Source organism: Columba livia, chromosome 3, assembly GCF_036013475.1.
Source record: "Columba livia isolate bColLiv1 breed racing homer chromosome 3, bColLiv1.pat.W.v2, whole genome shotgun sequence".
NCBI classification, from domain to species: Eukaryota; Metazoa; Chordata; class Aves; order Columbiformes; family Columbidae; genus Columba; species Columba livia.
This window is the reverse complement of record NC_088604.1, coordinates 48,743,697-48,769,432: the sequence shown is the minus strand read 5'-3', so window position 1 is coordinate 48,769,432 and position 25,736 is coordinate 48,743,697. Positions and strand designations below refer to the sequence as shown.

The following is a 25,736-nucleotide window of genomic DNA, read 5'->3' as shown; positions in this document are numbered from 1 at the left end:
TCTCCCTCAGAATTTGATGGATGGTGAGCACTGCAGAAAGCCATGAAAACCAGGAGGGCTACAAGCCCTTTGGCCTCTAGAAAAAACATCTCCAAAATGGTTTGCTATCTAGTATGAAAAAGCGTGAGTAGGTACTGTTAAAGGAAGATGCCATTCTTCAAATAGCGATTGCTATGCTGGAGTAGATAATTTATGCCTACTACCCAGGCAGGAATTTTGATTAATATGCTGCATTAGCTGCTTGAGTAGATAAAATCTCAAGAGCTAAAGATCTTGTTTTCATGCAGATAATGCTAATAAGAAAATGAAAGGAAGATGAAACCTTGAGAAAGTGATGTAATACACAGAGCAAGTTATACCCTGTTGAAACTGTGAAGTATGAGTGAAATGTTATCAGACTTTCCTGTAAGGGGAGCAGAGAGAAAAGCGTATAAATTGGGACACCCACAGCTCCACACCTGTAACACGGTCAAAACAGAACTGACCTCTTTTGGTCAAGAGAGTGCGATGGCTCTTTTTTCCTTCCCTACATAAACCAATGAGGAGAGCCACGCTTTTCTCTTTCTTCAGTGGAGCACATCTCCCAGGCAGCCTGGGCCAACCACCCGCACTGGGCTTCTGAGTCTCGCATTAGTTGCGTGCAGGTAACAAATCAGAGGCTTTTCTTGGTGTTCTCTTTAGCCTGAATTCCAAAAAACCACCAAACTCCGATAAGGTAATTTTTAATCTCTTAGACCATGTAACTGTAGTTACATTTTAGGAGTAGTTACATTTATACAGTCCTAAAAGTACATTCGGCCCTTTGAAAGGCAACCGCGAGGCTGCTGTGGCCCCCGGTGAAAATTAGTTTGACGCTCCTGTCTTAAACCTATAAAATAGGGGGAAATTGTTTTCTGTATTTATGATATTAAATTTGATAAAATCCAGACGGTTTCCCAGTGTCATCTTGTTTAATCTCAGCTACTAAGCAAGTCTTCACACTCTTGTATTCAGCAGTCTACGTTCCTAATCTGTTTGATCTCAACATCTTTTCCAGAGTTATATCCCAGACACGTATTTGTAAATCCATTGTCAATCCATTTATTTTCTGCTAGTAACCACCTTCTCGCTGACAAATTCACACTTTCATTTTAAGATGAATGATAAAGCATTTGGGCCATACAGAACACTAAGATGGCTGGTGATAATAGTAACTAGACTGAGTACATGTAATCTAGAAATTTCTTCTCCTAAAAACAAAATAAATGCTCTTGTCCACAACAGACTTAATTTTGAAAGACATGTTAATGATAAATTCATGAATACAAGTTACTTTATTTCCCTAAAACATCAGTATATCATGCTGTTGTTTTCTGTAGATACATGAGATGTAGATGAGTCAATTCTGGTATTGTTCCAGTGGGAGTCAGTTGTCAAGTAGGAGACTTTTTTAAGTTGGGTAATTACTCTTCTACTCTCGATCGAAGTTAGGTTCTTGTTTCTGCGTTTGAACTAGCCTGCACTATTTGGCTGAACATATGTGTCATTAGTCTTTTCCTTATTAGTATTTATTTGGTTATAACTTATCTATTTTGAATTGTTCTGAAATATGTGATAGAACTTTTATTTCAGTGTATCTTTATGGAGAATTTATCATTTAGTGTTGATGGTCAGTTGAATGCCCTTTAAGCTGTGTCATCAGCAAATATTACATAGGTTTCTGCCATAGCTGTGAATATAAGTTCTGGACTGCCTGTGTACAGCTTGAAAAAGATTTTGAAGACTCTCACTTTGACTGAAAAAAACCTCTGTGTCCACATTTTACCCTTTTAAAATCTAATATATTAATGCATTATTTTTAAAGTACTGTATGTGATTGTATGGTGAGGCATTTTATCTTACTGTGGTTATACAGGTTGTTGAGAAATTGCGCATAACAAAAACCAGAGTGACAAAATACAGTAAATTTGCATTCATTATCCCCTTTCTTTCGTAGATATTTGGGCAATTGGTTGCATATTTGCTGAACTATTGACTTCAGAACCTATATTTCACTGTCGTCAGGAGGACATCAAAACAAGTAATCCTTTTCATCACGACCAGCTAGATCGCATTTTCAGTGTAATGGGATTCCCTGCAGGTAATTTATTTTCATTAAAGCGTCAGATGTAATGCAACTGAGTTGATTTTTTTCTGTAGGAAATGATGAGTTGTTTGTGCAGTTATGAAGATGATGTCAGTCTGACGGATTTGAAAACGCTGACAATTATGGAACAATTTCACTAGCCAAAAACCAGAAAGTCAAATGGCTGCTGTTGTTTCTTCTCATGTATTACTTAAACTACACTTTGAGAGTTGTAAATGCTTCTCCTTTTTTCCCACTCTACCAAAGACAAAGACTGGGAAGACATAAGGAAGATGCCAGAATATCCAACTCTTCAGAAAGATTTCAGGAGAACAACGTAAGTGATGATAATGCAACAACAGTTCAGTGAGTGTAGCAGATATTGCCTTCGATCCTCTGGCTTTTCAAGGAGGGGATTCTGGAGTGTTTGGGTTCACACTGTGACAGCTGATCTGTTTTGAATTAGCTGTTTTGCTTGACTGGTGTTCTCTCCCTCAGCTGCTTGTTAAAAGCATCAACTGAGTGGCCTCCTCATTTCCCTAGAAGGGGTCCTTGTAAGTGCCATTTAATCTATGGCAGGCACAGACAAATGAGCTTGGTTAAACCACTTTATTTGCTGTTACTTCATCCATTTTGTGAGAGGAAAAAATAGGGAAGCACCGCCCTGGTCCTTTTTACCAGCAGATACGTGGAGACAGTAAAGCAGAGGGCAGAAATTCCTGTGGAAGGTGATCTGTCAATAGGTTGTGATCCAAAGCCTATCTGGGGTCTGGGAATTTTCCACTACTAGTGTTTCCTGGTGCTTTGTCTAAATTAGTCAAGTGGTGGTGATAGATCAGAGGGTGTAAGGAGCAACATAGATTCAGTTGTAAGGCAGAGGACAGGAATTCAGGAGTTTTAGATTCTGTTTCCTGCTCTGCCGTGGATTCATTACACTGGCTTTAGACAAGATATGAAGCTTGTCTGTGCTTGAAGGTTCTTCCTTCTGAAAATGTCTATAGGTATCCTGTGGATTTGTAGATTGAAGGCAAGGAATAGATCATGCATATTTGACATTTTTGAACTAGGGAACTATAAGGACTGTGTGGTTTGCTGCAGGTTGCGGTCAGGGAGACAGAATGGTAAAGTAATTGCTCTGCCAAATTGCAACTGGAAACAGCTTAATAGCTGAGTTGTTGTGCTGTTACAAACTGCTGTATGCTTTCTGTGGCAGAGTTGCTTTAGAAAACTAGCGTATAAAGTTTGATTTTCTTTGTCATATGCCCATATCAACAACTTATCTATATACTATAAAAGCTGCATGTTCCACAGAAATAATCTGTACACAGTTGATACTATTACTGTTAGTGAAAAGCTTAGAGTGTCACACTTAGAGTGTCAACTTCTAGATAAATATCTGACATTTTTTCTGACAGCAGGTTTTTTATGCTTTACTTAATAAGGGCTGGTAAATGGTTTTGTGATCACTTGATGCAGTTCCATATTCTTAATGCTGTATTATTTCAGAAATGTCTTTGTTTAACTGTATTTTTCAGATATGCCAATAGTAGCCTCATAAAATACATGGAGAAACACAAAGTCAAGCCTGACAGTAAAGTTTTTCTTTTGGTAAGTACAACCTGAGAATCACTATGATAATAGGAATTAAATGCATTTCTGATGGTGATATCTGTGTCTGTTCCTCAATCTCATTCTAATGAACACCAGCATTAAAGAAAGCAAGTTCTCACTAACTGGCCATTTTTGAGATTTGTTTTCTTCATATATATTCACGCTGAAGGTGTTCTTAAACTCCCGGTATTCAACATCTGAAGCTTTTATCTAATTAAGATCTGCAAGGCACTTGTATATGCAGCCTTACCCTTAGGTCTGCTGTGCAAATAAGAAAATGAGTATTATATATCCCTTGAGTCCATTTTGTTTCAGAGAGCTATCAAAGGCTCCCAAGAGCTAAAGAATTTTGTGAAGAAAGAGAATGTGCATGTGGCAAAACATCTTGAAGAAATGTAATTATTTCCTGCAGTAATTTTCTTTCTTTTTTTTTCTTTATTTTTTATTTCTTGCCTCTAATGATAGTCCACCCCTGCTCTGTGGTGATTCCAAACAGTATCTCTAAACATGTATTTGCTGGTTACCTAGTTGAGTCATTCATTGTAAGTGACTACAGGGTTGCTGTGTCTAATACAACATCATTTCTGGATGCCTCTGTGATGACTTAGTGCTGTCTAAATTTAGGAATGAAGTTCAAAGTGAAAAGGGAGCCTCTGTAATGAGTCCTTTAGTGCAGCTTGAGTTCTAATGGTCTGTTTCCATCACAGAATCACAGAATGGTTGGGTTTGGAAGGGACCTCTGAAGATCTTCTAGTCCACCCCATCTGCTAAAGCAGGTTCCCGTAGAGTAGATTGCACAGGCACATGTCCAGGCAAGTCTTGAATGTCTTCCACGACCTCTCTGGGCAGCCTGTTCCAGTGCTCTGACAACCTCCAAGTGAAGAAGTTTTTCTTCATATTCAGATGGAACCTCCTGCGCTTCAGTCTGTGCCTGTTGCCCCTTCATCCTATCATTGGGCACCACTGGAAGGAGTCTGGTCCCATCCTCTTGACATCCACCCTTGAGATATTTATAAACATTGATGAGATCCCCTCTCAACCTTCTCCAGGCTGAACACACCCAACTCTCTATCTCCCCACATAAGAAAGGTGCTCTAGGCCCCTAATTGTCTTCATAGCCTGCTGCTGGACTCCCTCCAGTAATTCCTTGCCCTTGTTAAACTGGGGAGCCCAGAACTGGACGTAGTTCTCCAGATGTGGCCTCACCAGGGCAGAGTCAACGGTTAGGATAACACCCCTTGACCTGCTGTTCACACTTCTTCTAATGTACCCCAGGATACTGTTGGCCTTCTTGGCCAGAAGGGCACCTTGTTCACTCATGGTCAACCTGTTCTCAACCAGAACTCCCAAGTCCTTCTCTGCAAAGCTGCTTTTCAGCAGGTCTGCCCCTAACCTGTACTAGTGCCTGGAATTATTCCTCCCCAGGTGCATGACCCTACACTTGCCCCTGTTGAACTTCATTACAGTCTTCTCTGCCCAGTCCTCCAGCCTGTCCAGGTCTCGCTGAATGGCAGCACAGCCTTCTGGTGTGTCAGCCCTTCCTCCCGGTTTGGTATCATCAGCAAACTTGCTTAGGGTGTACTCAGTCTCTTCATCCAGGTAATTGATGAACAAGTCGAAGAGGACTGGACCTAACTCTGACCCCTGGGGAACCCCACTAACTACAGGCCTCCAACCAGACATTGCACCGTTGATTACAGCCCTCTGAGCTCTGCCATCCAGCCAGTTCATGATCCATCTCACCATGCATTCATCCAGCCCATAGTTCCTGAGCTTGCCTATGAGGAGTTTGTGAGAGATGGTGTCAAAAGCCTTGCTGAAGTCAAGGTAGTCAACATCCACTGCTCTTCCCTCATTTCCTCAGCCAGTCATACCATCATAGAAGGCTATCAGGGTGATCATCACTAGTTACAGATTCAGCTTAGCAGTCTTCTCTCTAGATCCTGACAAAGATTTGCTCTTAGACATAAGAAGTATGAGACTTCAAGAAAAAATAATTAAAATTTCTGAAACTCAACTTACTGGGCACATACTGGAATGATCAGGAGGAAGAGTCGAACTGAAAAGACAACAATCATAAGAGACCTCATTAGTTAGCATCTGAATTTCCCTCTGTTTACCCACTAAGGGTGGAAGCCACCAGAAAGCCTGGTGGAAAGGCAAAGAAGCAGGTAGGTTGCTGTTAGCTCATATGGCAAATTCGTCAAAGCTATGAACACTAAGTTTAGAGTCATCTTGAGTGGGTAGGCTACTTTTCCAGGGGCCAATATTGACCAGATCTGTAAAGAACATAAAACTAACCATAAGGTGGCAAAATATATGGCATAGGATGTATGTTTATATACATAGAAGTAATGGAACTTTATATGATGGAGAAGTAGTGAAAATAAGTTATTACAGGGTGACTGAAGAAACAGATAGTTGTCTACCTATGTATTCCCCTATATGATTGTAAAGATGAGAAGTGGGATATCCAGAAATCTAAGGGCTGTTTCTGAACATCGTGAAGACAGTTCGCTTAGAAAGGTAGGTTCCCTGAGTCATTTTTTTCTCACTGTTTGTAATTAGAGATGGATAATGGTGGTTTAGTCATCAACCACAGATATGGAGACTGGACTCAAATAGGTCAGTCTCCCAGAGCTCTGCGTAAGAGTGCCCAGGAACATGGGCAATTATCTTAGCACCTCATTACTGCACTGAGGAGGTCCATGTACCTAAATTGCCACAGCCACGCTGTAGCCAAGAGGCTCAGTTCCTGCCTTATATTGTGAAAGATCCTAAAACCCAGCAGATCTTGAAGAAAAGGTATGCTTTGCTCTCCCAAATCAAGATACTAGAAATGTGTCTGCTAATGAGCTTGGAGGTACATGTATTCTGAAGCAGACTCCCTAAAACTCCTTGTTCATATCCAAAGTAGTTGTTATTTTTTTGAGGTAACCTCCATCTTGCAAGGTGATCTCAGAACACATCTACTTTGTAACTTTTGTTGGTCAAGACTTCACACTAATGAGTACAGAAAGTGCGATGCATGGAGAAAATGTGGCATCAAGTAGACCAGTGCAGGACATCAAGTGATTCTTGACAAAAAGGAGCATTTTGTGCTGTTCTGCTGATTGACATTGAATGTTAGTAGCTACATGAAGGGCAGAATGTTTTCCATCCAGGAAGAGGCATCTGTTCTTACTGTACTGGAAAAGTTACAAGCATAGTATTTATAGCTGTGTCAGGCCAGTAAAGCCTGACAGTGAGCAATCTTGAGAGCTGCTGAGAAGTATGAGACTGATGAAGCCCAGTCTCACAGGATTTCTATATTGTGGTAGGAGCTGCTACGCTGAAAAAAAAAATGTATCCAGACATTTTTATTCACTTTTTTAGGAGCAACAGAAGCTACAGAAAACCAGACTTTGTCAAAGAAAGTTGGTTCACAGTAGCATCACTGATGGGCAGGTTATCTTGCTTGGAGTGATGTTATGTGTGGTAACACCTGGAATGGGCAAACTGATCATATCCTCTGGGGTGGAGGGGGATTACTAAGGGCATGAGTACATCATTGAAAGGTCAAACATCTTCTAGATAGGTCTTCTGCTGTGATACAACAGCCTTATCTTTGAATAATGAAGAATACAGGTCACATTTGGAGCCAGCTTGTGATGAAGGTGCTATATGGCAGAAAGTTGGAGGAGCTTTCTGTTGACTAGTATTGCAGCAACCAGTTCTGAGGAAGGAGTCCAGGGGACAGAGGTTGGTGCCCTGTACTCTTCTGTCCATGATCACATTTGGTACCGAAGACCAGGAGTTGCCTTATACAGAACACATTTCACAGTGAGGGTGACAGAGCACTGGAACAGGCTGCCCAGGGGGGTTGTGGAGTCTCCTACTCTGGAGACATTCGAAACCCGCCTGGACACATTCCTGTGTAGCCTCATCTAGGTGTTCCTGCTCCGGCAGGGTGATTGGACTAGATGATCTTTCGAGGTCCCTTCCACTCCCTAACATTCTATGAGTGTTTGTCACTGTGGAGGAACAGGGGAGAATAAATTTGTATCATCTGTAATGGTGTCGCAAGCCACTAAAACTAACAAAAATTTTACACATAGGGAGAGTTGGTGATTTGAAATAAAGATGCCAAATGTTGTCTTGTGTTCATTGTTACACGTGAGGTCACTGTGTAGAGAGCTGGTAGCACATTTCAGGTTGAATTTTGTCAAGGTACACGAGAAACATAGGGCTAAGGGCTGTCTGACAACACAAACCACAGTAAATAAGTGTGCCGTGCAGATTCTCCAGGTGTGTGCAATGCAGGACCATCTTGAGGTGTTTTTCTGGACAAGATGCAGGAGTCAATTCAGGAGCTGGTTTCAAGCGAACTGATAGATGGTGTGACAGCCCAAGTGACTCTTTGATGTGTTGTCAGTCTGTTGGGGTCTATGGCACATAAAGTATGGGTTTAAGGAGGGAAGGAAGTGGCAAAAGTACAGAGAATTTGCTAAGACCTTATCTACAAAGTAGGATTAACTGTTGAAAAAGGAAATACACAGAATTATCTTTCTTGATGAGCATGTGTGCTTTCACTGAAGCTGTTTACCATAGCTATAGAATTGTATATCAGATTTTTGATTTATTGTAACAAAAAGCCCCAAACACCCATACCAAAATCGCATTCTTTTGCTGAATATCATGGGAATTTTGTTGCAGATCTTGAAGACAGAGTTTGAGCTAAGGTGCCCTCTGCAGAAGGAGTTTAATTTTCACTGTTGAATTACGAGAGTATTGTGTGAGAGCAGGATCCTGTATGACGTAATTTGAGCAACCAAATCTCTTACTGTGACTTTACCAGAATGTGATAAATAAATAACTAGAAATGGCACATTATCCCTGTAATACCTGCTTTATATGACTAATATATTCTAATCCTATTTTAAAGCCTGCTGCAGTCAACAGCATTCTAGCTAATAAATTTATTATTGCTTTCCTCCTAGCAGGGAAGAAAGGTTACTAGGAAGGGTCTGCTCCTCCTCTTTCTCATTTCATTACCAATCAGACTGGGATTGGGAACTTGCGTGAGTGGCAGAGGGTTCTGACTGGGGAATGACACCAGCACGAGAGATGAAGATTTATTGTTTCTGTCCCTAAAGCAATATGGAGAGTCCTGATCACATTCACTCTCTTCTGACACTTTTTTCCTGTTGCATCAGCAGTACAGAACATTATAAAATCTATACATATACCACAACGAAACACCATTATTTAGAAATTATGCCTTATGAACCCGTAGTACTTGCATTTAGTGTCACTTTAGCACAGGGGTTCAGCCTTAGCAATTTACATTGCCTGATAACTGTAGTTCTTACGTGAGAAGTATTTCACAACCACAGTGCTTTGATGGATGTACATGCTAGTTCTTGGAAACTTTTCTGAACAAGCAATGCTAACTTGGGCTTGTCTAGATAAGCCACAAATAATCTAACAATCCACAATCCAAGACATAGAAATCATAGTTAGAAAAATGATAGTTCTATAAACTTTTTGCTGTTTTCAATGTTATGCTTTGCAGCTTCAGAAGCTTCTTACTATGGACCCTACAAAGAGAATTACCTCAGAGCAGGCTTTGCAGGACCCCTACTTTCAAGAGGATCCTCTGCCTACATCAGAGTATGTATTCCCTCGTCTGTGCTCTTCAGAAGTGTCTTTCTGCTAAATGCTAATCCCCGAAATGAGATGATGGCTGAAAAATTCACAGATACCTAGCTGTATCCACAAGAAGTAGTACCTCAGGCATGCTCAGTAGAAGCTATTAGTGTAGTACTGAAGTGTCTGCATCTGCTGGTGCCAGAACTAAGTCGTCATGGACAATAACCCAGTACCACACTAGTGTTTTAATTCTGAATGTACTTCCAAAGCTAGTGTGACAGTATTACTGCAGTATTGAGAGAATTAATCTGTGCCCTGTTCTGTTCTGCCTTACACAGCCTCACAGAGCCCTGTTCTCCATTGCCGGGTGTCACTGGGCCTCTCCCTAGGACTAGGAGAGTTCTCTGACCTACAGCCCCTTCCTGTGCCCTCATGTACCCAGTAGCAGTATGAGAAGAGAAGGGTGAAGAGACCTGTGTCTGCCAAAAATCCCACAGGTCTCTTGTTCGGAAGACTTGACAGTACAGATTTTATATCTCTGTATATTCTACTGTCATGAAAAATTCGGAAGATATATTCAGTTCCTACTGTCTGACTTTGTTTTCAGAAGCATGGTGGTTCATAGCATTATGGTTCACAGGAGCTGGATGCAGGGGATCTTCCACCTTCGCTTTCACTGTTTCCTCAGCTAGCAGGCGACACTAAAAGGAGGCAACAGCCACTGGAGTGTAAAAGGAGTCTAGCTGAGACTAGTTGGGCTTTTTTTTTTACTTTCTTTCTCTGTTTGGATAAGCCAAACACTACTTAGCAGCTAGATTAGGAACTGTTTACACACTTTAAAAAATCATGTCACATTTATTGTATTGTAAATGCCTTTAGCAATTCTGGATGCTGGCACAGAAATCTAAGTGGTCATATCTACCAGTAGTTTTCTATCTAGTGTTTATCTGATAGTATCCTGTGTAGAGCTATAGCTCCCCATGGATTACAGGGTAGCATTATGATAAAGTCTCTGCCATAAACATTAAGGAATGTTCCAAATCCTATTAACCAGCTGAATTTAAAAGCTATCTCTTTTTCTCTAAGTAAGACGTGAGAAGCTAATTGAAAGTAACTCTGCAGCTGTGATTGGCAAATATATTTAAGCCTGTTGTAAGCCAAGGTGAGTTCATAAGACACGAACACTCTTCAGATCGGGCCCTTTGTTCAGTGAGCCATGCATGTTCCAACTAGGTGTTGTGGAACCTCTGACACCGTGTTTGTTCATTTTGCCATCTGGATCAACAAGTGGTCGTTCTGGCTTTTGGGCATGCTCAACCATGCCATGATTTCTAAGTGATGGCCTCGTGCCAACAGCAAAGAGATCCTACATTATGATCAGCACCTGACTGCTGGTATCTGCTGCTATCTGGGTGCTCACAGTGTTGCTCACTTATGAAAACAGGACTCGTGAAATACAAAAAATTAAATTGTGTTATTAATACAGCATATTAATATAACTTGTTTTTAATATAGCATGAAGTAAATGTGTGTGATGTGTACATGTTTGTTGAGTATTTACTGTTCACTGTGTTTCAGTGTATTTGCTGGCTGTCAGATTCCATATCCTAAAAGAGAATTCCTCAATGAAGATGAACCTGAAGAGAAAGGGGATAAGGTATTAAAAAAACACCATTTTATTCCTTTTTCTTTTAAGTATGCAATAAGGAAGACTCATGGTGCTACCAGTTGAAAATAATGAAACATGAAGAGTTAACCCAAAATGTGTTCTCCAGGCAAGGCTCTCTTAAAACTGCTTCCCATGCAGATTAGAAGTATCAGATGACGTCGGGGCGTCTCAGGCGGTATCACCAGCACAGTTTGCCCTGACCTGTGGGGAATGAGCTGGACGGGTTGGTCTGTCAACAGTAGCTTGCTTTCAGCTGCCATCCTTCCAAGAGGACCTTGCTACCTCCTCCAGCATCGCATGATGAAAATACATTGTGATCACATGAAAAGAATGGCATTTGCATTGTATGACTGGCATATATCCAGACATTTGAAAGTAGGTGGCTGTCAGGGTCTCAAATCAATAGTGGCAGCCTGCTTCTGGCACTACATCAGAACATTTCATCCCTCTGCATGCGGTTTCCTGATCGTGTTTTAAGGGCCCTCAGACAAAGGAGCAATAAGGACAATGAAATGTTCTGGTAGCAACAATCTGCTCTGAATACTCCCTTTCCCATAGCCCTGTAGACATGGGCAAGAACTTGTTTGTGTGCACAGTAAATTTTGGTGTGTTTGCAACATAATCTGACCTGCTTTGTGCGTGTAGCTCAGCTGTGCTATGTGACCGCAGTGATTGCCCCGTCCTGTGAAGGGTAGACAATACAGCTTGTTATTTTCACTTAAAAGTGTACAGCGAGACACCAACAGTAAGCTACAGCTAGCAAAATGTGAAGAAAACAGCCTTAAACTGTAATTATCTGAGGACAACGTGGGGTGTTACTCTTTTGGAATGACCATTTGACTAGATGCATTTTCTGTTTTCAGATTTTCTGTGTAACATGAGAAAGTAGCCAAATTTAAAAGTAAACCTATGACAATGCATTTGAAACAGCAAGTTTTGTTTTTAGAACAGATATTGTAGATTCTTCTGTACTGAGAACAAGTGGTAACATCCTGGAATTTTGTGTCCAGATAGTTTTGGGTTTGGGTTTTTGTTTTTTGTTTTTTGTTTTTTTTTTTTCCCAAAAAGAGGACACAGAATTAAAATGACTCTGGCTTCTGTTAAGTCAGTGTATCTAAAAGTAAATATCTGTGTTTTTTCCTGGGAGTGTTGGTGGGTGGGAAACAATGGCATGTTTATATTCAAAACAGCCATTATATAAATGGTCTTTGAGATTGTTTGGGACAGTGACATATTTATGTACACTCCAAATTAAACTTATTTTCAGACCATTTAAGTAATATAAGTCACACATTACTCATTGAATGTGTTCCCACAATGTAGAAAATTTGAAGGTAAAGGGTATTCTGGAAGTTGGATCTGTGCCATGTTTTGTTTCTTTATAATAATGTTGCAAGTAGAAAAGTTTTTTGCTTTTAATAGCGTTAGTTTGTGGTTTGTTTTTAAAACCATAAATGTCTCTGTAGTCCTTTGGAAACCTAGATTAGTTTTCTGAGTCTGTTTAATTGGAACTTATACCTGAATTGGATAACCTTTAATGTAAGCATCCATTCTTGGAAATGGTTAACTGTTAGCCATCAAAACTAAAATGAATGTTTGTAAAACAAAGTGTAAAGATTCTTTTCTCATTCAGATTCTGTTAGGCAAGTTTCTACTGGGTTGGTTTCTAGGGAGGACCCAAGCTTCCTTTTGGTAATTTGTACCTGGGAGGTGACAGGTGGCAATATGTTACTAACTGTAGACCTTTTACAAGTTTATTTATTTAGGAAACACCATGAACTAGACCAGCCTGAGGACAGTGTTCTTGCTGCATGAGCTGTTTTTGTGCACTCAGGTGGTGCAGGTAGAGCCCGGCCGGAGTCTGACAGAGCAGAGCTCGGTCTCTGCCCAGGCAGCAGCAGCAATAGCTGCACAGAAGAGCAAGCTCAGACTAGTCAGGTAGATTTTGTGCTAATATCCAAAGCACAAAACAGGGGACCTACGACATACCCTTGTCTTTAATTGTGAGAGTTCCTTCAATATTTGTCTACACGTAACAAAATTGCAGTCAGCTCTCACAGTAACAACTACCTCACATCCAAACACCCCTATGAAAAGACAATTTTCAGAATTCTAGCACAAATACCACCTTAGTTATTGAGGTTTGTTTGTATAAGTGAAGCTCAAACCATTATGAAAAGACAAATTGCTTCTTAACAGTTTTTCTTTACAAGCTGGCTTGATTAACTTTAAAAATTATTGAAGTTTAAATCTCCTGAGAAACAGAATCTGAGATTCGAGGACTACAAGCAGGAGGATACTTCATTGGTTTTGCTAAATGTGAAATGGAAATTCAAACCACCTCTAAGTACTTGAAGACTCAAGGCTGCTTTGTAGTGTTTAATAAATACATCATTGCAGATTTGATCTAAATGTATCTTGGGAGACTGTTGTGATGAATGGCATAGATACAGATGTTTTCTGTCATTTCTCGGAGGTAACTAAATGCCTTTTGGTGATTGGGGGCATCAAGACTTTTCCACTAGTGGTAACTGGTTGTCATGATTTCTGAGAAACTAATAAAGTCAGGTTTTTATAAAAGACTGCCATACTCAAAGCTTTGATAATTATAGAAGCAGATATCCTAGGAAAAAAAAGACTGTCTTGAACTGTTTCATACAGTGTATTGGAGGGGAGAGAGCAGTAAAGCTTTTTAATTCAAACCATGACATCTGTAGTTTTTTTCTGTGATTAACAAGTAATATGTCTCACATTTGGAGTGAAATTGCTTTTCTTTGCAATTCTGTTTTGTGCCTCAGTGCTTGGATGGAGGAGCCATCCCTGGTGCTCAAAAGCTGACACATGGGTGGTGTTTCCTTGCAACTGTCCCACCACAGAGGGCAGATTCGCACTCCTTCCCTCTGTTCGCTAGTACTTGCTTTAACCCTCTGAAGCCAGAAGAGCACAATGTCTTTTGCTCTTGTGTCCCCCTTCTTAATTTTTTTTCTCCCTTTTGTGGTACTTTTCTCTTTGTCTTTCTTCCTGCCAGGTCCTAAGGTCATCTTACTTGCCTGCCTCCTCTTGCTTTGCTAGTCTTCTTCCCTTGCCAGATTCTTCCCCCTGTTGTTTCCTCCTCTTTTGCATTCAACTATTTGTTTCTGGTCAATTTTCACTTTTCTGCTATTCCAATAAGATTTTCTGACGCTATACCTAGTCCTATACCTAGTGCACCATTCTAGACTGTATTCCCAACATACCACTCATTACAAGGTACTTAAAAGCACAGGAGACATAAAATGGTAATGAAACCCAATTTTCATTCTGCCACAGAATTTCTTCACAACCTGGAAGAAACGGTATTGTTTCTCTGGTGTTGATTTGCTTACCTTTCTGGCAGTAATGATGCCAACCTCCTTTGGTTATCATAATGTGAAATTTTGTTAGTGAAAGTTTGAAAAGTGGTTTTGATTCTGAGTGAAGAAAGCTGTTGAAGCACTTGGAATAGTTTACTGTGGTTCACCACATCTGCCTCTGAGCACAAGTGAAATTTTGGGGGTTTTGATTCAGTCAGTTAGGCAATTACTGCTTTATAAATGGTTCCTTCCATCCTGCTCTCTGTGTTTCGCTAGCTGTGGGAGGCACTAGACTGTTCTTCCAGTTTTAATCTAGCTGGCATTATAGAATGTCCTGAGCTGGAAGGGACCCACAAGGATCAAGTCCAGCTCCTGTCTCTGCATATGACAACCCCACAGTTCACACCATGTGTCTGAGGGCCTTGTCCGGACTCTTCTTGAACACTGTCAGGCTTGGGGCCGTGACACCTCCCTGGGGAGCCTCTTCCAGTGCTCCACCACCCTCTGTTAAAAAAAACAAAATGACCGCAAATGAGTGACCCCCGCAAAGTATGCAAGAGGGTACCGAGGACGTGTTTCTCCTGACACACAGCCGTACTGTGTTTGCCTGTCAAGATTTGCGTCCTTCTCCACAGGCATGATGGCACTGGGGTGGGCAACTCCATAAAGCTCCCAGCCTAGATCAGAGCCGAGTGACCCTCTCGTGTCGCTTCTTCCCCTAGAATCAACAGCAGCAGAACCAACATCAGCAGCAAACAGCACCTCAGCAGCAGCAGGCGCAGGCAGCACCGCAGCAGCCGCAGCCGCCGCAGCAGCAGAACAGCACCCAGACCAACGGGACGGCCGGGGGTGCCGGCACGGGAGGAGGGGGCGCGGGCACAGGGCTCCAGCACAGCCAAGACTCCAGCCTCAACCAGGTGCCTCCCAACAAGAAACCACGCATAGGGCCTTCAGGCGCTAACTCAGGCGGGCCTGTCATGCCTTCAGATTATCAGGTACCTCTTGGATTTTTGCTGCTTCTGATACCATAGGCCCAAAATGTCGTTTTTACCCTTCCCCACTGCAAGAACAGATAATGTTTTAATGAATTTCTCTTGTAACCTGAGCTGTCGTGCTGTGATATATTAGACAGAAATGTGGGTTTAAAGGTTTTGTTCTGTGGTTAGTAATTTTTGATAGAATACCAGTAAGAGCTGTATCTGCTGCACCCTATAAAGCGTTGCAGATTAGTCCACACCAGGAAAGCACTTGAATATATGCTTAACTTTATGTTTCAGATTAATCTTATTGAAGCCAGTGGAACTATTTCATGCACGTAAATTCTGCGTTAGCAAGTTCTGGATACTCAGCTCTTTGCAACATCAAATCCTCTGCAAGATGCAGATCTGACAAGGTCCTGAGAAGCAGAATCAAAGTTAGAACGGGGCTCTCTCATTTGATTCCTGCTTCATTTGACCTCATATCATCCCATGTATGGGGTGGATCTGTAGTCTGTTCTAGTATCTTGCTAAGTCTACTTCTAATGTAAAATAAAATATGCATGTTAGCACAGGAATGCTGTTTTGGTTCCTCAGTATGATTCATGCCGAAGCAGGGCACAGAGACACACGAGGTTTCTAATGTGACCGAAGGTGAACAGATTTGATGTTTGACAGCACAGTAGCATTCATAAGTAAAAGCACTATCACTTAATTTTATTTTTATTTACATACTTGTCTTTGCTTACTAGAATTATATTTTCCAGTGAAAAAGTGACTTACACTAAACATAGAAAGCATTGAACTTACCAGGATCTTCAATACTTGCGAGTTTGTACTTGCCGGGACAGTAATGAGTTAAAAGCAGAATAAGAAAAAAGGCAGATATTAAAGGCAGATTTTAAAAGATGTTAGGGATTCTGTCTACTATGAGCCTTCGAGTGGTTCCCACCTTGGAGAATGGTCTTTTTAGGCCGCTTTAAACTTCAAATAAGTAGCTTTTAAAAAACTCGGATCTGGAGTTGCTTTGACTTAGCCCTCCAGACCTTCTCCACAGACAATTGATTTCTTAGTGCCAGACATGTTTCTCCCATTTCTGTTTTACTTTTTTAATTACAAATTACCATGAAGGCATTGAGGGCAATTTAAGGGTAAAGACAAGTAGGTTTCTTTTTTGAAAAGTTCCAGACAGGCTTGAGGTCTGGACAGATCACTACAGCTGTCTGACTACACGGTATTTATGGCTGGCCTGTTTCGGTCTGTATTTTGAGGCCTGGTGTGCTGCATTTGATGATCTCCATTATAAAACCCTCATACAGCTCTCTGTATTGTTGGCAAACTTCCCCCTTAGAAGTTGCTAGCAGTCAAAATATCGTTTTGTTTCAGTCAGATTTTTCTTTTGCTGCTTATGACTTTTTCCTTCTAAGCTTTAACAGCACAGGCATCAAAATGATGGTCTGTATGCTTCCTTTACGTCACTTGCTAAATTGTATGGCCTGATTATCCATTTTTACACTTGTGTTTGGCTATCTGCCCTTAAATTCTAACTGATGGTCTTCTGTTCTAGAAAGGAATGTCTGCAATTTGTCCAAGTCTGACTTCTTTAAAAACAAGTTCTCTTCTGTCGAGCAAAAATAAGCATGGGCAAGTTAATGCTTTCTTATAGTCCATGGCATTAATTTTACTCTGTTATATCGCGTTCAGATGTAGGAAGAAGATTCCTTTTGCTTTGAGTTTCATTAAGCTTATGATCCAAAGTCTCTCTTGAATTTTTTTTGTAGTTCACCAACCTCAATCTATGTTGCTTCCACAAATGACAGTGTGAATTCCTTGTTGAATTTTATTAATACTGAGCATTCCTTATGTGACCTTGGGTGTTTTGCTTAGCATGGTGAGCTGATGCTTTTCGTCCAGACCGAGTTCCTATAACGTCATAGCATTTATCACAGTTCATTTTATTTTCTGTGAGAAGTTGCAAAAACTTCCAGAATTTTGAAGACAAATTTGATGTTTCAGACACTCCATCAACAGGCTAACCATGCAGGCCAGCCATAATGTGGTTATTAACAGCATACATGCTGCTGGGAGACGTCTCTTCCAAAGCCATTGTGCTGAGCTGTTATCTCCCAAACTGACACTTACAAATGAGTGAGGTTACTGTGTACAACTATTAGTTATATTGATATGATATTGAGATACAGAGGTCTGCAAGATTGAGCTGTTATCTCTCTCTTGTTAGCCTCACTGTACTTCACCTTGAAAGCAACTTTCATGTTCCTGCATTAGACAAAACACATAAAAAGTAATCTGTTATTTTTAGGGTTTTACATTTTACAATATATGTAAAATTTGAAGGTGTAAAGCTATGTACAGAAATAAAGGGCAGAAGTGTTTTACGCTGCCTCAGCCTTAGGTTTCTGCTCTTCATCCTCCAGCTGCAAAGTTGTCAGGAGGCTTTCGCAGCTCACCTGGTTGGTATCCAGTGGTTAGATGGAGACCACTGACCAGGGTCTTGCCTTCATGGGGCAGATTCTTGGTCTGTGGAGGTTATGATGGTATTACAGACCCACTGTCTCCATGGAGTTTCCGTTTGGAACTCAAACTTCTCCCGAGGCCTTCTGTAATTCATAATCCTGATATTTAATCAGAATGTAGGTTCTTAACACTTTTCCTACATGATTGCTGTTGGCCACAGTCTCGCTGATGACCCTTGGATGTAGCCAAGTAGAACCATCAATTAGACAGTGGACAGAACTCTGTTGACTAGCTGTCTGACCCTGCACTTAACCTGACTGGAAACAAACTGTTTGCTGACTCCAAGTAGTTTTGGGTTGTTTTGTAGACTTTTCTTCTGGATTGAGGTGAGTTTGACCTTGCTAGAGAGTCTCCTGTCCATTGAGCAGTACTCTTCATGCAAAGTGGCTTTGCAGCTTGCATTATTTTGCAGCTTGACATTATTGCAGCTAATTAATTCTGGACAGGGAGCGGATATGGTAATAAAAGGGCAAATTCAACAGGCTGGAGATCACAAGTGATCCATGAATTCACTTGCTGAGAATGGGGACCACTGAGCTAACAGTGGAGGGGAAAAAAAAGCATTCAGGAAAATAAATGTTATGTTATCGCACATACACATGCCCATCTTTAAGCAGTTGTCCTTGCTTCCAGTAGATAAGGCAGCAGGCTGAAGGACTCAATTAAAATCATATTATTTTATCCTACTGGGCATTTTTTCGTTTAGATAAATTGAGTAACCCTTAGGTCGTGGTTGTCTCTTTCTCAGGAAAATAATATATTGTTTCCCTGTAACATTTAGTATTACCTATCTAGGAAAGGGTGTTTGTGGCCTTAGCAGCTTGCGTTTGCATTAATAACACTTAAAAGAATGATAGATGCAAGATTAAGAAACAGCTGAATTTTGAAATGGGGTCTGCTCTCTCTTGTGTCTTATGTATTTTTCCTTCAAAAGATGGGTGTGTACGTGCTGTACTTCTAGATGCCTGGATTTTATGTGCTGTGTTACAGCTGACTGCGGATCAGATAAGTTACTTGGTTTATGGGACCTCAAGCAGCACCACTAGGCAGCTTCTCCGACAGCCACATTTTAATGAGCTTCAGAGAGGTTAAAAGTTTCCTGAGCTGCATAGTCCTGATGGGTTGGTTTTCATTCCCCTGATGCCACTCTCTCTTTCTGCAGCACTCCAGCTCACGCCTGAGTTACCAAAGCAACATTCAGGGATCTTCTCAGTCCCAGAGTACAATGGGCTATTCTACGTCGTCTCAGCAGAGCTCCCAGTATCACCAGTCTCACCAGTCTCACAGGTACTGAGAGAGCTGACGGACTGCACTCGGAAAGGAACGGACTAAAAGCCAGAAGACTCCAGCAATATGAAGTTCATAACAATGAGAAGAACCAAAAATACAGATTGTGATGCAGAATGAAAATTCGCGATGACAAAAGGAAAACTTCACTCACTGAAGACTTTCCCCCCCCCGTCCCTGTCCCTTTATTGCCATAAAGGAGATCCTCGTGAAGTTTTCCTTCCTCCCTGCCCTTGCATGTGCTTCATTGTGGTTACTCTAATGAACCCTTCTGATCTGAACCCAGCACTTAACTTCTTTAACCTTTGGAATTTTGAAGGATTCCTGGTGCACCTTCCTTATGCTGTAGTGATTGCCATAAATCTGTCTTTTCAATCTCTTTGATGGGATTTTAAAGTTTTAAAATCTTGAACTCCCAGGCTTTCAAGCTTGTATATAGTTAGTTTTATACTAGGCAAACCAGTTTAGCTATACAGGTATATTGCACCTTTTTAAAGCACTATGTTATTTTCACAGGATATTACTGTTTTGCTCATGGATGTCAAGAACAGCAAAATTTTACTGTTCCAGAGTATTTTACTATTCTGTTTTTATTAGTCTAGTTTTCAGGCGAGGTCTTAAAAATTAAAAAAAAAAATAAAAATAAATAAAATAAAATTAAAAAAAGAAAAAGGAAAAAAGAAAAAAACCCACCCAGGTCTTTGCAGCAACAAATATGCTTCATGCTACTGGACTGAACGCCAAACGGAAGATTGCTGGTATTTCTTAACTCATTCACATTGAATTCTTGAGATCACAGTGATCATGCGCTGACTAGTTTTAAATTAAGCATTATTTTAAGTGAAACCAGGACAGTCAAATAAAAAGGAGATGCTTTCAGGATCTGTTGGAACAGAAGAATGGAATGTCTTCCCAGGCTGGACACCAAAATAGTCAGGAAAATGTATTTACTGCCCTCACGTCTCAATAGGAATGTGGATGATGGGCTTGTTTTTCTGTTAAGCACCTGAATAATGTATGTGAGAGTTCTATAAATTTAGCTTTCTTTCACATTCCTGAGTCAGTTTTCTAAATATAAAGGTGACAGAAATGCTACGACTTGTGAAAACAAGTGCATTTCTTTGTTTTCTGTTAGAATTAATGACTAAGAGAAGTTATTGTGCAGTTTCAAAAGCATGTTGAAAATTGTTCCTTTTTCATGTTTATGATGCATATTCCGTGTCCCTCACATTGCTGTGATTAACCCAGATTAGTTACACCAGATGCGCTTGATTGCACTGAAATGTTTCTTTTTCCCTAGAGCAAACATGTTTTGCTTGTGCCTGAGGACTGTAAGTGGATGGGTAGCTGGCAGAAAATCCCCTGTAAATAAGCAAGAGTTCAGAAGCATAATCAGAGGATCATTGTCTAACTTCTGCAACCACAGTTATTCAGAGAGACACAACGTGTAATTTAGGACGGCTTCGTTTTGCCTTCAGAAATGAGGCTGGCTCTTGTTGCAGAAACCCTGGAAAAACGCATTTAGAAAACCCCTGGCAACGTAACCTCAGCGAGCTGCTGCAACCGGTGTCCGGAGAAGAGGTGAAGTGAGAAGAGTTTATATGTAAACGGTTAATGTTACAGGGTTTTATACGGCAGTGTGTTTGTTCTCTTGTGCCCCGTGTCCCTGCAAAAAAAAATTGTATATACCCATAGACATTCACGCTGAAGTTGTGGTCAGACCTAGCAAGAGGAGTAGATCTGTTTGCTCTGAGGAGAATGCTTTTCATCACAGCTAGACACATACATGTTTCTGCTGGATTTGATCTCCAGGTCACCTTTGGTGCGCCCCTTCCCCCCCCAAGATGTGTTGTTTTCATACCTTTTGTGAACAGTTGGCTTGCTTTGGCCCTATCTACCATCATGTGGTTTTGACAACACCCAGCTTCTCTGGAAAAGCAAATAAAACCTGCTTTTGTCATCAAATGGGTAAGAAGGAGGCAAAAAAGAAATGGAGCAATTGGAAGGAAAAAATTAGCTCTGAGGAATAATAATCTCCCAAAGGATACTTTCACTGTGTAACCCTTGAAATGCTACATTTAATATGTACCATAGTAGCATATTTGAAAGAACAGATTTTAATTATTCCTTTATTTTATTTCAGTGAGTCTGTGGTTGTGTTCTGTGAGTGGAATGTCTCACTCTTACTGATGTTAGGATGAGGTGCCTCTGAGCTAATGGATATTTGGCCAATGCCATAAAGTAATATTCGTTTTATATTTTGTGACTTGAATGTCACATTTCTAGAAGTTAACCTTTGACAGAGAAATTTTTGGTTTCACCCTGTTTTCACCCTTCCATTCTCTCAAAATCCTTTTGTCTTTTCCATTGTAGTTACCTAACATTTCTTCTCCCTACTGTGACCAAAATTCACAAACATCAGGAGGTGGCGGGGAGACAAGTTACTGTACAGTTAATTAAGGTGGGCACTTGTGCCAATAAGGCAAAGTCACAGTGTAGATTAATCTGTGTTTAGAGTGTGAAACTTCACAGCAATGTAAGGTGCTTTAACTGAGTGAGCTTCCAGTTTCTAGTGCGACTGAGCTGAACTGGCATTTCTGCGTTGGTTGGGTCTGGCAGATGACCACACGCTGCTCCTCTCCAGCTTCTGTGTGCAGACGTGAAGCCATGATGACTTTTTCCATTGCCTTCAAACTCACAACTGGGAGGAGAATGATTAAAAGCAAAAGTGTTTGCTGTGAAATGTAGGCTGTGCACACACTTCTAGTTCCTTCCTGGTGGGGAAATAATTTGCCTTTGCTGGGGAGCTTGATGTGTGTTGCCAGGATGGATGGCAGTCGTGGTGGAAGAAGCCTTGCTTCCCAGGGGTCATCCCATGAGGTCAAAATACTGCGCTTTCAGAAGTGAATTGTGCGGTGTGTCGTGAGAAGCCAGGACCACGTCATTTATTTTATGTTATTTTTTGCCTGTGCAGTTTCTTTAGTACGCATAGTTCTGTCTCTGCCCATAACCTTTACACCCTCACCAAAGTGTTTCCCACCGGTGCCGAGAGAGGCGGGTGACACCGGCAGGGCTGTCTTCTCCATCCTGGTCTCCTGGTGGGAGAGCAGGACACAGAGTTAGAGCTTTTCCCATCGCGACTCAGAGGAAACAAACATGCGGGGAACGAGCGGGATGAGCAGCCTGGTCTGCATCGGTGAAGCTTATGTAGCACAAACTGCACAATGAAGGAAAAAATATAGGGAAAGCTGCGAGTCCTGCACTGTATCTGTGACACTGTATCTGGGGGAGGGGGAGGGAAGAGCATTGGTAGCGGGAGGGGTGGTGGGAAGCTAGAAGTGTTCAAATATGTATAATATTTTATATAAGCATAATAAGCTTAGTTCCCCTTCATAATCTTCAGGAATGGTACTTTAACACCATTAAGCAAAGAATTGTTTTAGGATTAAATAAATGTATTGTACATAAGGCCATACGTAATCTTCTAAAAATGTCGCCAGACAGGAGCGATGTGTATTACTATATGAAAAAAAAGTCCTTAATGCACTGTTATCTCCTAAATATTTAGTAGTAAATTAATACTATTTAATTTTTTTAAAAAATTGTCTTGTGTAGACACTAAAAAGTATTACACAAAATCTGGACAGAACATGTCCTTTTTAACAGCAATTTAAATAACTTTTTATATATGTAAGGTAGTAACTTTTCAAATTGTTCTAGTTGTATTTTCCCATGTTTACTATTTGTGGAAGTGTGCCTGTCTCTATTCAGTTATTTTTTTCTAATATTTTTGTGCACGCATCTTTCCTTTTTGTAGAAATTTCATTAGAAATGACCGTGTATGCGCCTCATGCCGCCACAAAACTTTGCCGCTCTAGCTCCGTGGTGGCCACATTTGGCAGTGCTCGTGCCAATGGGCTAGCGAAACAACAAAGCAAAATACTTGTTTCTTATTCTAGAGTTGAGAGTTTACTGCTTTTAAGTTGTCCTGATGTCACTCTTGAAATGACTGTTAATACTAAACTATGAGTTCATTGCATTTATTTTATATTCTCGGTTGTAATGAAATGGAATTGACTTTGCTTCAGTGTGAATTTTTTTAATAAAATAATATACATTTGTAATAATAATAAAAAGTTCAAATCAAATAAGTGCGCTGGAAAGTTTTTATAAACATTGGCTTTGGGCTACCAAGAGGGAAAATTTAGCCCACAAAATTGCAGTTGTAATTATATTCAGGATGTTTATGATATTATACACCACACAAAACAAAGCTTGCAAAACCTCAGAGTTGAAATTACAGCTTTTAAAATGCCCACAAGGATATTCATGGGTATGTGTCTATCAAAATAGAACGAAGCCTTATGGAAAACAGAATCGATGGAGTAGTTCTTTTAGGTTTTGCCCTCTGCTTCAAATTGTTCTGGCATGCCACACCAGTGCCGCTTGTTGAGATTCATTATTACTTAAGTGTCAATCCTGTAGATGTGTCTTCTGAAAAAAATCTGGTTTTACACTGAGGCACTTCTTCCACATGGCCCATGCGCACAGGACGTCCTCTGGATCTTTGGAGACCTCATCATTGTCTAGATCACTGGAGCTGCCGTCCAGCACCGCTAATTCTCTCAGGTACTGGAGGTTCTCGTCTGCAGTAGTCCACTTCCCTGGGGAGTTAACAAGATCTTCCTTGAATGGATATCTTTCCCTCACACTTGAGAGGAGCCATCTCCAGAGACTGCAAATTGTTGCCTCTTTTTGGCTGTAATCTTTCCACATGTCTTGAAGTCCTGATGAGGTCAGGGACTGGGTAGATTCCACTTCCTGTCTGAATTCTCTCATTCCTTCCTCCCATTTCTTTGTTGAAGGACCGGCTTCTTGATCAAATCTTTCCTCACCCTCCTCCCCCCTTGCTGATTGATTATATGGGCCTGTTGTTTCCCTTATCCACCATTGCGTTTTTGCTACTGGGGCAATTGCTGTAGTTGTTGTTTGGGTCCCTGCTTCAACCACAGTCCCCTGACAGGACTGAGCTGTGGCCCGATGGGCACAGGCCAGGCCCCGATACAGTGCTAGAAGCTGCTGATTTTCATTGAGGTGGCATGTGAGTTTGCCAGGGTTGCTTACCTGGTCAGGTGTAAAGTCCCAGGTTGTGAGAGGTCATAACTGCCCTAGCAACCTGCCCAAATCCTTCGACACACACCTTGTCACCCAGGGACTGGCCGCCTCAGGGCACACTTCAACTGTCCACATCAATCCTGGGTGGGAAGAGGGAGATGTATTCCCTCATCCTCTCCCCAAACCAGCTCCCCCAGCACTGCAAGGCCATCAATGCTGGGGCAAAGCACATAGCCTTTGTGCTAGCATGTTCCCAAGTTCCCTCATCCTCCCCACAAAAGAGCTCCCCAGCACAGTAAGGCCATCAATGCCTAAAAGGGCTGTGGTGGGTTGACCTTGGCTGGACACCAGCTTCCCACCAAGCCACATATTGCTCACCTCAGCAGGATGGGGCGGAGGAGAAAAGAAGATAGAAAAAACCTCGTGGGTCAAGATAAAGGCTGTTTAATAAAGCAAAATCAAAGGATGTGTGGAAGCAAAGGAAAATAAACATTTTATTCTCTGCTTCCCATCAGCAGGTGATGTCCAACCATTTCCCAAGAAGCAGGGCTTCAGTACGTGTAGGGATTGCTCTGGAAGGCAAACATAGTAAGAAGTGCATACCCTTCTCCTCATTTCTCTTAGCTTTTATTGCTGAGCAGACATCAAATAGTGTGGAATATTCCTTTGGGCAGTTTGGGTCAGCTGTCCTGGCTGTGTCCCCTCCCAAGATCTTGCCCACCCCCAGCCTACTGGTGGTGGGGGAATGTTGGAGAGAGCTTTGATGCTGTGTCAGCACTGCTCAGCAGGAGCCGAAACACTTTCTAGCTACTAATACAAAGCACAGCACTATGAGGGCTGCTATGGGGAAAATTAACTTCATCTCAGCCAGTCCCATTACAATATCCACCCCTTGGCATCATACTCAGGTCACACATAATTTAATACATATGTATTTGTCTTCTAACCATCCCATTGTATTTAATTCTCATTACTAAAATCCCTTCTTACCAACATTGAACAAATTAAACTACATACTTAAACCATCTTTATACCCAACATACAGATTCATATATTCTCATTAACTATTATCCCCTTTCCTTCAACAGCCCATTCCACGGGCTTCCTCAACTCCTCCAGATGTTCATTGAGAACTGACTATGACTTGGGGCCCATCTGTCGAGATGAGTGCTCAGGACAGGAGAAGCAGTATGTTGGATTGTTGAACACTAGCATCAGCTTGTTTTGCGTCATCGGTGCCCTCATCTGGTTCTTTGTGGAACTCACCCTTCATTCCTGCTACATTACATCCTACAACATCCAACACACATCGTGGATTATTTTTCCCACAAGGTTAAATCTCCTTGAGGAACACACTGGGTCTCCCGCGGGAGGAGCAATCCACAACACTGCCTTCTCACAGAAGCCATCCCTGTAGCTCCCGTGCTACCAAAACCTTGCCATGCAAACCCTATACACTCCTTCCAAAAATCCCA

General features: G+C 41.3%; 1 protein-coding gene across 2 annotated transcripts in view; it reads left to right on the top strand.

Moving 5' to 3' along the window:
* CDK19 (cyclin dependent kinase 19) overlaps positions 1-23,297 on the top strand; it is a 138,848-nt gene extending 115,551 nt beyond the window's left edge. For both annotated transcript variants that reach the window (XM_065056657.1, XM_065056658.1), the window contains 7 exons: positions 1,976-2,119; positions 2,372-2,441; positions 3,640-3,712; positions 9,270-9,367; positions 10,925-11,003; positions 15,070-15,342; positions 19,022-23,297. In XM_065056657.1, coding sequence (XP_064912729.1) covers positions 1,976-2,119; positions 2,372-2,441; positions 3,640-3,712; positions 9,270-9,367; positions 10,925-11,003; positions 15,070-15,342; positions 19,022-19,153 — 869 coding nt within the window. In that variant the 3' untranslated portion in view covers positions 19,154-23,297. The remainder of the gene's footprint in view (positions 1-1,975; positions 2,120-2,371; positions 2,442-3,639; positions 3,713-9,269; positions 9,368-10,924; positions 11,004-15,069; positions 15,343-19,021) is intronic.
* Positions 23,298-25,736: the final 2,439 nt, after the last annotated feature.